The sequence below is a fragment of the Pistacia vera genome, unplaced genomic scaffold, assembly GCF_008641045.1.
Source record: "Pistacia vera cultivar Batoury unplaced genomic scaffold, PisVer_v2 Contig21, whole genome shotgun sequence".
In the NCBI taxonomy this organism is placed as follows: domain Eukaryota; kingdom Viridiplantae; phylum Streptophyta; class Magnoliopsida; order Sapindales; family Anacardiaceae; genus Pistacia; species Pistacia vera.
In genome coordinates, this window is record NW_022196013.1 from 1,111,024 (window position 1) to 1,121,495 (window position 10,472).

At 33.6% G+C, this 10,472-nt stretch overlaps 1 protein-coding gene across 1 annotated transcript; it reads left to right on the forward strand.

Moving 5' to 3' along the window:
- Positions 1-1,938: 1,938 nt before the first annotated feature.
- LOC116129230 lies at positions 1,939-2,719 on the forward strand. Its single transcript, XM_031414981.1, has one exon. It carries the CDS (start codon positions 2,037-2,039, stop codon positions 2,577-2,579), a length of 543 nt encoding a protein of 180 aa, XP_031270841.1. The 5' UTR covers positions 1,939-2,036; the 3' UTR covers positions 2,580-2,719.
- Positions 2,720-10,472: the final 7,753 nt, after the last annotated feature.

A 10,472-nucleotide genomic window follows, 5' to 3' on the forward strand; every position in this document is an offset into this window, starting at 1 on the left:
GGGGTGTTTGGATACAAGGGTTGGAGTCATGCCTATTCCTCATTGGAATAGGGTTTTGACACATGCACTATATAAGTGCGTGTGTGTTAAGGAATGAAATCATAATTCATTTCAATCAAATCAAAAAGAGAGAAAAGGAGGCAGCCCTCTCCCTTCTCACGTTTTTCTCCTTGTGCTTGAATCAAAGTTTTCTTTGATTCAAGTTGATTCTTGAAGCCAAAGATGATCTAGCAAGTCCCTCTTTGGTTCTTCAGATTGTCTTCGTGTGGATCACAGTTTGTTCAATCCTATTCTTGGATCGGTAGCGAAGTAGATTTAGAGACATTTGAAGGAGCCTCCAAATGTGTGTGAGATCTCTAATCCTTGTCTAGATTAATGTTATATTTGTTCTTTTCAATTTAAGCATGTAAAATATATACATATCAGACCCTAATCTTGGGTTAATCAAAGTAATTGATGGGAAAAATTTTGTTTTCTACTGCGTTTACCCCTTCCATTTACTTACTTTATGTATTGTGATAGTCAAAGTGCAATTCACCTGGCAAAGAACCCAATCTACCATGCTAGGACAAAACACATAGAAGTTCAATACCATTTTATACGCTCAATTTTGGAAGAAAGAGTTATAGCTCTCGAGAAGATTCAAGGGAGTAAAAATCCAGCCAATATGTTTATGAAGGTGGTTACCATTGAGAAACTGAAGTTGTGTACAACTTCAGTCGGACTTCTCGCTTGAAGAAAGAGAAGTTGATGTCATTGTCGATGGAAGTGAAGAACTGAAGACATGTTGAATTAGTCTCTAAGTGGGAGATTGTTGAGATTGTTGAGCCAAATTCAATCCAAATTAGAGTTGGATTAGGATATGAGTTTTCCTAATTTGTGTTTATGTAGAATTGTCTTCCTTTAGGGATAAGATTATAATTGTATTAGGAATTAAAATAAAATTCCTATTAAGATATGAGATTTGAGTCCTATTAGGAATAGTGTCTCATGTATTACCTATAAAAAGGGGTTAAGTCCTATAGTTAGATATTACAAATTGAATAAAAGGCAAAACCACAATTAGAGAGTGAGAGCCACCAAATAGGGTTTATTGTGTGAGCCAATTGTAAGGCTTGAAAGATTCTTGTAATTTTCTTCTTCTTCATAGTGAAATTTCACAACAGCAAAGTGGACATAACTCTCATACGGAGAGTGAACCACTATAAATCTTATGTTTGTGTGTGTGGTTATTTTGTGTATTTTGTTTGCATTATTTTCGTTTTCAGGGATTTAAGATTTGTTAGTATCTAATTAAATCCCCCCAACACGAAAGAGGATCATAATTCTTATTGTGTAGAATTTGGTTGATTGAAAAGATCAAATTTGGGTGGAGACTTAATATTTGATTCTTCAACCTCTACTAGAATGAGTTAATTTTCGAAGCAAAGAGTTGATAGAAGTTCATAAGATTCTGTGTTAATTTTTAAGGGAAAAAATGCAGATTTTCACAGGAAAGACCAACAATTAGAAATTAAATTCTCAAATACTACTTTCCTATATTTCTTATTTGAAAAAAGAAAAAAAAAATATATACATATATATATATATAAAAGGATGATTTTAATATTTTTGCAAAATTAAGGGGTTTTAATGATTTTAAGCTCAAATAATATTATGGCCAAAATGCATAGGTCGGATCGAATAATATTTTTAACAATAATGCTTGAGTTACCGATTAAACTACCGATTTGACATACTGATTGAGTTAAATTTTGAGATTTGGGTAATTGGGTAGGTGAGTCAGTATGTGAAAATCGGTAGCTTAATCGGTACGTGTAGTATTATTGTATTTTTAAATCCTTGTGTTGGTATTTGAGATTCTTTTTTATTTTCAAAATTTGAGGTATTTTTGGGTAAGTTGTAAAATTAAAAAATAAAATAAAAATCCTAAATAGATAATATGCCAGTTGTTTTGGTATATATCGGCCGACCCTGATAAAGGAACCAGAATTATCTCTGAAATCTTTGATTAATTTAGTCGTCTGTCTCCTTCCATGGCTTCATCGACTGGAGGTTTCCTCTTGGGGTTTTCAATTTTCTTGGGAATTCTCTCCGTTTCAACCACCGCAAGACCTTGCAAGACTCTATTCATCTCTTCTTACTCTTTCTCCTTCAATCCCCAGAACCCTAACCCTAACCCTAACCCTAACTCTAACTCCGCGGGATTCGTGACCGTTTTCACCGAAGTTCGCCAATTCAACGATTTTTCACATAGGGCCTTAGTCTTTCTCGATCGTCCGATTTTCCCCACAGTCGATGATGAACCTCAGATCCAAGGGCCACAGCGGCGCGTTGTACCGTTGGGTTATGACTTCTCTTCTCTCCGCGATCGCACTAAGGATATTTTGAGCGTTGTTGTCGCTTTGCTTTTCGGTGTTGGGTGTGGTGCTCTTACTGCTGTTACCATGTACTTGGTGTGGACCCTCTTTGCCAGCCGTAATTCCTTTGATGAATTCAGTGATGCTGATGCTGATGAGGATGATCTTAGCCTTAAGAAGATGGGATACGAGAAGATTCCAGTTAAGGAAGCAGCGTGAGGTTTTTTTTTTTTTAATTGTTATTACTAGTAATATGTGTGTTTTATTTTATCATCTCAACTTGTTATTAAACATGTTATGCTTTGTGGATTGTATTTTATCAACCTACTAATGGTTAATATCATCTATTGCTTCTTGTTTCAGTATATTGTTATTGAATCAGATATTTTATTGGAATTTAAACAAATAATTTCTTGAATTGGTGTTGACTTCTTTTTAATTAGAAATAAAAGATACGATAACTTTTGTATCCTCAGGATTGTTGAATTGTTTGCATACAAGTTTTGACATATCCTTGATCCCTTTTTTGTTTTACAGTGTTATTTTGAGTGGCTAGAGTAGTTTCATTGAACCTTCACATGGTAAATGTCTCCATTTTTTCAACCATATATTTTCTTGCTTTCATTTGATTGAAGGGATCACTAACCTTGAATACGGGTGATTGAAATTAGTTAGCAAGTGAAGTATGTGAAGTGGTAAATGTATGCTGTAAGTTTAGTGGAAGCCTGGTTTATGTGAGCGTTTCCTTTTTGTCTAATGCCAAGTATTTTTGTACCTTATTGTTATTTTATAGACTCGCATATTGCATAAGAAGCAATTTTTTCAGATTCTTTTATATGATCAAGAAGAAGAATAGTTGCTTTAAATTCGCATCGATCATTTTTGTATTTCGTTTATCGATGTTTCAAATTCTGTCTGCTTAAGATTTTGAAATTATTATAATTTTTTATTTTAAATAGCCATAGAAAGAGGCAGAAGCAAGATGGAACGGAGGATTGTTAACCTAAATTTCAACTCTAATGCTTCTTTTGTCAGCCTTGCATGCACATGTCCTTGAATGAAAAATGGAAGCTTTGCTTAAATACATAATTGTGGTACTTTTGATTAAATTTCAATGAACCATTTTTCATCCTTGTTTAATTTCTCAGACTGCAATGCTTTGATTGCCATATTTACGGTTTTGGTTTGAAGAATCTCATTTCTTTCAGTATTCCACTTCTATAGGAGGAAAAGAAAAAAAGGAACAAAAAACAAAAAACAAAACATATAATTCTCGATCACTTTTCAATTCCACTGCTAGATTTAAATTGCATATTTTCATATTCTTGGTGGTTCCAACTAGTTATTGATAAGTTCATCATGCATGTAAGTATTATTGATTGAAAAGAGAAAATAAAGAGGGCTAAGTGTCACGAAATAGGTCTGAAATAGGTGTGAAAAAGAAAACTATATAAAAGAAAACAGGGAGTTGAGAAGATAGCGGAAGAAGAATGAGAAGAAAATAGGAGAAAAGAGGACAAGAAGGAAAAGGAGAAAGAAAAAGGGGCTACCAAGAAAAGGAAGTAAAGAATCTACAAAATCAGCTTGGGTTTCTCAGATATTAGTGTTCCCACTGTGATTCCTTTTTAGGTGCTTTGATGTTCAACCAAGTTACAAGAGAAGCATCTATGGGGTCAGAAAAAAAAAAGTGAGAATTGGAGATATTAGATTCAGTGTTCATAGATCTGAGCTAGGTAGACTTAAAGCATTTGAAATTTTTTTTTTTTTAATAAATTTTTTTTTTTTTCTGAGAAGGAAGAGTTTTATTGTTTGAAAATCTCTGTTATGTTCATGTTTGGTTGATTAATTCAAAAAATATTTGCATTGGAGTCATACATTGTTTTAATTTTGTGAATTAATTCTTAAATAACAGGTTTAAATTATTTTGTCATAAAACCTACTTGCTTATCTTGGAATAGTATTATTTATTGCTTGTTTAATTAATTGATTATAAATGTCCGTGTTTCATCATTGTAACCATTATTTATGGCTATGGTTATTGAACTAAGAATTGAGTTGATGGAAACTATTGAGGTATGTTTTTCTAGATTAAAGTATTGTGGTTGGTTTGAAAACCTCAATTTGGCCCTTGTTGATTATGTTTGTGTGCTTGGAAATTATGCCTTGAATTGATATTATAAACATTTCATGTTAAATGAGTTGCTTGCATTGCATGTTAGTTTATTTAAGACTTACAGAGTTGTGATTATTATTTTAAACTACTGGTTTATTCTTTTACTTGTATTAAGTGTTTCAATGGAAATAATCAGTTAATAAATTTTATTATGTTTTAAAGTTGAAGATGTTTGTAAGTTTGAATATGTTTTTATTGTTTACCCATACATGGGTAAAGAAATGGCTGAAGTATTGTTATGGAGCTTGCTTCACACTGTTTTTCATGAATTTTTAATGATTTATATGGTATGAGGGCTAAAGTAGTTATATTTTTTCAGATAATTACTATATTTTGTGTGAGTTTCACAATGGTCCTGTTGGAATCAGTTTGATAATTTCTGATACAGTAAAAATACGATGACTGCTTGACAAGTGGCATGTCATAAGTTACTTGTGTTCATAACTGTTATTATTATTATTATTATTATTATTATTATTATTATCAGCCCTATCTAATAACCATTAAGCTCATGTTAAAACAGTAGTAACGATTTTTCCCATTTTGGGAATTGGATTCCTATTCTATTATTAGAATCTGCAAGCTAAAGATGCTTATGGAGTTCATCTTTGTGCAGTCTTAAGTAGGGAAGGCAAAATTAACTGGCGGGGCTGAGTAATTGGGGTTACCCGGCATTCTTGGTCGGGTAATTACCCTGAAACCCAAGGAATATCCCCAGGGTCGGATATAAGGGTCCCTGGCCCCGGGAATTACCCGGTATTCTTAATAATTATAGGCTTTATATGTAAGCCTATTTATAATCCCTACTCATTATTAGTAGCCAATTTATAATTATATAGGTTTGTAAGCAAAAATGATGATAAAGAGACTGGGACCCAGGATATGTTGATAGAAATGTAAAGGGCTTTTTAGAGTGATGTTATGCGTACTAACCTTTGTTAAAATTACATATAGTATCCGTACTATGCGTATGGTACCCGTACTATGCGTATGGTACCCGTATTATGTTTTAGGTTAGTACGTTAATTAGTAAAATTCGTTAGTACGTATAGTATTATTGGATTTTTTAATATACCCTATGAGATATAGGGTAATCGTAGACAGTTAAGGGATTTTCAGAAAGTCTAGATACCCCTTGCCATTAGTAAAATTTTAGGGTTACTTCCAATTTATTTTTTGAAGAGTCTATTTTGCCCTTTCATTCTTTACCTTATATATACTTTTAATTATAATTCAAATTTTAGAAGGTAAATTATAATTTAAACATTGAAAAAAGTACTCGTTTTTTCATGAATTCATCAATATATTGATTTAATTTATTTTCTATCCTTTTAATTCACTTTCTTAATAATTTTTTTCTTAGATAAAGTAAAAATCCCAAAAAAAAAAACTCACGACAAACTCAATTTTCTAGATAATTTTTGGCCAAATTCAAGAATAAAAACCACAAGCACATAAAACCAAAACAAAAATTTTTGGACAAGTTTAGGAACCAAAATGACAAAACAACCCATATAAAAATTTCTCGGCAAATTCAATAACCAAAACAATAAGTTAATACAGAATCAATTCCAGAACAAATTCATCTTATTTGCATTTTCCAAACAAATACCAGAACAAACTATTTGATTCCGGAATAAAAAAAATAGATTTCGAACACAAACACAAAAGGGATGACCAAGCTCACCAGCTAAGTAGAAACACAAAAGGGATGCAAAATAAACCCACAGAAAAGAGTTCAGTAAGGATACAGGGCTTCAAAACTTACCACTATATTCAAAACTTACCACTATATGGAAATCCACCAGAGAGATATAGAGTTAAACTCACCACTCAATGGAATTCACCTAAGGGTGAGTTCGGTTCAGGGAATGTTGGATTATTGGAAATATTAGATTACTAGAAAGTTAGATTATCTTAAAGATTACTGAAAATCTTTAAGAAAATGTGTTTGGTTAGTTGGAATAAATTAATGAGTATGTTATATTAATATGTTTGGTTAGGAGGAATAAATTGATGGACATGTTATTTAAATTACTAAATTGTCCTCTTTTTAAATATTAATATAATATTATTTTTATTATTAATTTTTGAATAACTTTTTTAACCCCCAACATTTCAGATTTAGCTAAAACACCCATGCTTATATAAAACTTTAATTTATAACAAAATCACTCCACCACCCCAAGCCACTGCCTGCCATCTGTCGCCAAAAGTCGTCGGAAATCACCTGGAGTTACCTTGAGTAGCCCACTGCCACCAAGAGGCTCTAAAATGGTCGTTTCTGGCCATATTGATGGCCGAAAACACCCCTATCGAAGTAGATCTGGCCGAAAATGGCTAGATCTATTCTGGCTATTTCCAACCAAATCGATGGATTTGGCCGTTAGTGGCCACATCCATGGCCTTTATCAACCATATATGGATGAGATATGGCTGTTAACAGCCATGGATATGGCCATTAATGGCGGGATCTATTCTGGCCAAATCCATCAATCTGGTCGGAAATGGCTAGTTTTCGGCCAGATCTACTTCGATAAGGGTGTTTTCGACCATTGATATGGACGAAAACAGTCATATCAGAGCCTCCTGGTGACAATGGGCTACTCACGACGACTCCAGGCGACTTTCAGCGACTTAGTAGCGGCCGACGGTGGTTTGGCTAGCGGCGGTGATAAGTGGGGGTGGTGGCTTGAGTGAGTTGCAATTTGTTTTGAATTCAAGGGTAATTTTATCCAAAAAGTTAATTAATTGAGGTGAAATAGTAAATGCTATATTCATGTAAATTAATTTAAAAATAAGGGTATTATTGTCCTTAAATTTTATTAACAAAGTATAGAATTGCAACAAAAATAAGATTACCTTGATAATCTTACAATACATAAGAAAATGAAGATTATTAGATTACCTCTAATATTATCAACAGTAACTACTATTGGTATTGAAAGATTACCGAAATCTTATATTACTTGACAACCAAACGTGGTAATCAAGTAATATAAGATGATATAAACCTAGTAATTGTTAGGAAACGATCCATTGATGCAGCGGAAAACAAAAATTAATAACAACACAGATCGTTCCATAGAACCAAGATCAGGGCACAAATTTACAGTCTATATCAAAATAAGAATCTGCAGAAAAATAGTTTAGAGTTTAAGAAATCATACGCACGTTTGGAGGCTCTTCCAACTTTGTCTCTGAACGTATTTTGCTACCGACCCAAGTGTAGGATCGAACCGATGTAGTCCACACGAAAATAATCGTAAGGAACTAAAGAGGGATTTGCTAGATCCTCTTTAGTCTTAAGAAACAAGAAAGAAAAATCAAAGAATACTTTGATTCTAAGCAAAAAGCAATCTGGCGTGGGAGAGTGTTTTTGGGGCTGGAAAGGTTTCTTTCAATGAGTGAAATGAAATAATGATGAATAACTATCTCAATCAATTAAACCTTTTCTTTTATAGTGCAAGTTTAATTGCCTTATTCCCTTATGGAATAGGCTTGGGCTCCAACCCAAACACCCCTTGTTTCCAAGTACTCCCATTTAGATATTTTAATTTTATTTATCATTATCTCAATTAAAATCAATTAATATATATTTAATATATATTACCATTTAACAATAATGATAATTTATTTAAATATATGCAAATATATATTTAAACGTAATCTCACTTATTTAATTTTTCTAACAAATTAAATAAAGGCTACGACCTCAGCAAATTTAATTGCATTGTAAAATTACCAAAATACATTTTTGCCTAAAAAGACGAAAACGTCATTTTTTCTTTCTGGCTCTTAAATTATCTTCTATGTGTGTGACTCATAGGCTTCTTATCTTATCGACAGTGTGTAGTATCGCGATTAACACTAATTAATCATCTCACTAAACACAAACCAAGATTGGCCCCTAGCAAGGCATCATGGTCACCTAATAGATTCGGATTCAGCAAAGTAGCTACCTATCAACGATATGGTTACCGTACAATTCGATCCTTTCATCATCTGTTATCTCGACGAGATCGAGGCATAGAAATAGTGTCAACCTTCGGTTACTCTCGATATTGTGTATTCAGTTAGTAGACCAATGACCTGTATTATAAATTAGATAGAGCAATAACTCAATCCCATTGTGGCCACAGTTTTAGTGTCATTGCCATTTACTGAATTATGCCATGAGATAACTTCTCTCGTACCTAGGAGTGATGAATCCTCTATCTATCCACCATAGTCTTGATACAATCCTTGAGGTAGCCAATCACCACCGTATTGACAACTCTGAATAGAACTGCATTAGGCTGGTGTCAAACTACACCAATCGGTGTACAAGGCGCTCCGGTGATCTCAAGTCTAAGGATCACATGCATCACCATTCGTTAGAGGATTTGTTCTATAGACACTGGAGTTACCATCCATATGAAATCTTCTGGTGGGTCAGACCAGTGAACTTGTCTACAGCAAGCACCCATGTGTTGCACCAAGTTGTCACTAAACAACCTTGACAAGTGAGATCAGTCACAGCCTTTCGACAGGGTCGTTCAACACTATGATAGCCTTACTATATTATCTGTGCCCTTACTTCAGAATAATACTAGGACTACGGACGTTTCTAGAATGGCCACCATATGTCCTCATAGGGTTCTCACTATCAAGATTTGAAACACTTGATACCCTCGTCACGGTTCTACCATTTTAAGGACATATATCAATACATACAATGATGATTTACGCGATATAGTATAAAACGCATTTTATTGATCAATGAACGTTATTATAAAGAGTCAATTCTACAATAATTGATTGGTTTCAGGGCACATACTCTAACAGTAATCTCATATAACTCCCAACCAAACGCCCCTAAGAGATATAGAGAATAAAGGAAACTTAATTTTCAAAATAGAAACTCTCTTCATGAACTTCAAAATTGCTGCCCTGATTTACAACACTTCGAATTTTAAAATAACAATTCAAAGATTCTTAGAATACTTGAACTTTTGACTGGAAACTGATAAAACTCATAAGACTCATAGAGAAACTCAAAAAGACATTGAAAATAACAAGGCTTCAAAACTTGAGGAGCCTCATTTTGTAGGGAACCTAAACAGGTTGTAAAAATTGGGCTGTAACTTATTCTAGAAAACTCCAAAGTCAATTCCGTAAAATGCATTAGAAAGCTAATTGGGAGAGCTTTCCAATGATGTGTAGCTTGCACATGAATTTGTTCTACATCAATACCAGTTCCATTTCGAATTTGCCCTTGAATCTAGCTCTTTAGCCCCAATAATCAATATAAGGATCTGAAGCTCATTTGAAATGGCATTTTTACCCATACATTGGAACACTCCTATGTCAGTCTCCCTTGGTTGGAAAAGACTTGTCCTCAAGTCTTGGCTGTTGTCTTCAACATGGTATCGACTAAGATTAGAAACATTGAAAGTTGATGAGACCCCATAACTTTCTAATAATTCAAATTTGTAGGTTTTCTTACCAAAAAGGTGGAGTACTTTGAAAGGACCATTAGCTCTAGGTTTAAGTTTGGCATACTTTCCATGCGGAAGCCTTTCCTTCCAAAGATGTACCCACACTTCTTTAATCTCAACATTCATTATATGCTTGTTTGCCACGTTTTTGTATTTCTTGTTTTGCTTGATAATCTTGTCACAAACTTGCTCATGCAACTCCTTGATACTTTTAACTCTCTCTTTAACATCTGAACTGAACTGACGAGTAGCGGAAAGAGGAGCAAAATCCAAATGATTAATTGGGTTTTGACTATAAACAACTTCAAAAGGACTATGACCAGTTGTTTGATTTAAAGAACGACGGCAAGCAAATTCAATTCGAGGTAAAATCAACTCCCAATGCCAAATATTCTTTCCAACATTTAACTTCTTAGAAGGTTTCCTAAGCTTTGATTAACAACTTCAGTTTGGCTATCT

What these genes read in the sequence shown, in the direction of transcription:
- LOC116129230 (XM_031414981.1), top strand. Translation starts at nt 2,037, where the DNA reads ATGGCTTCATCGACTGGAGGTTTCCTCTTGGGGTTTTCAATTTTCTTG.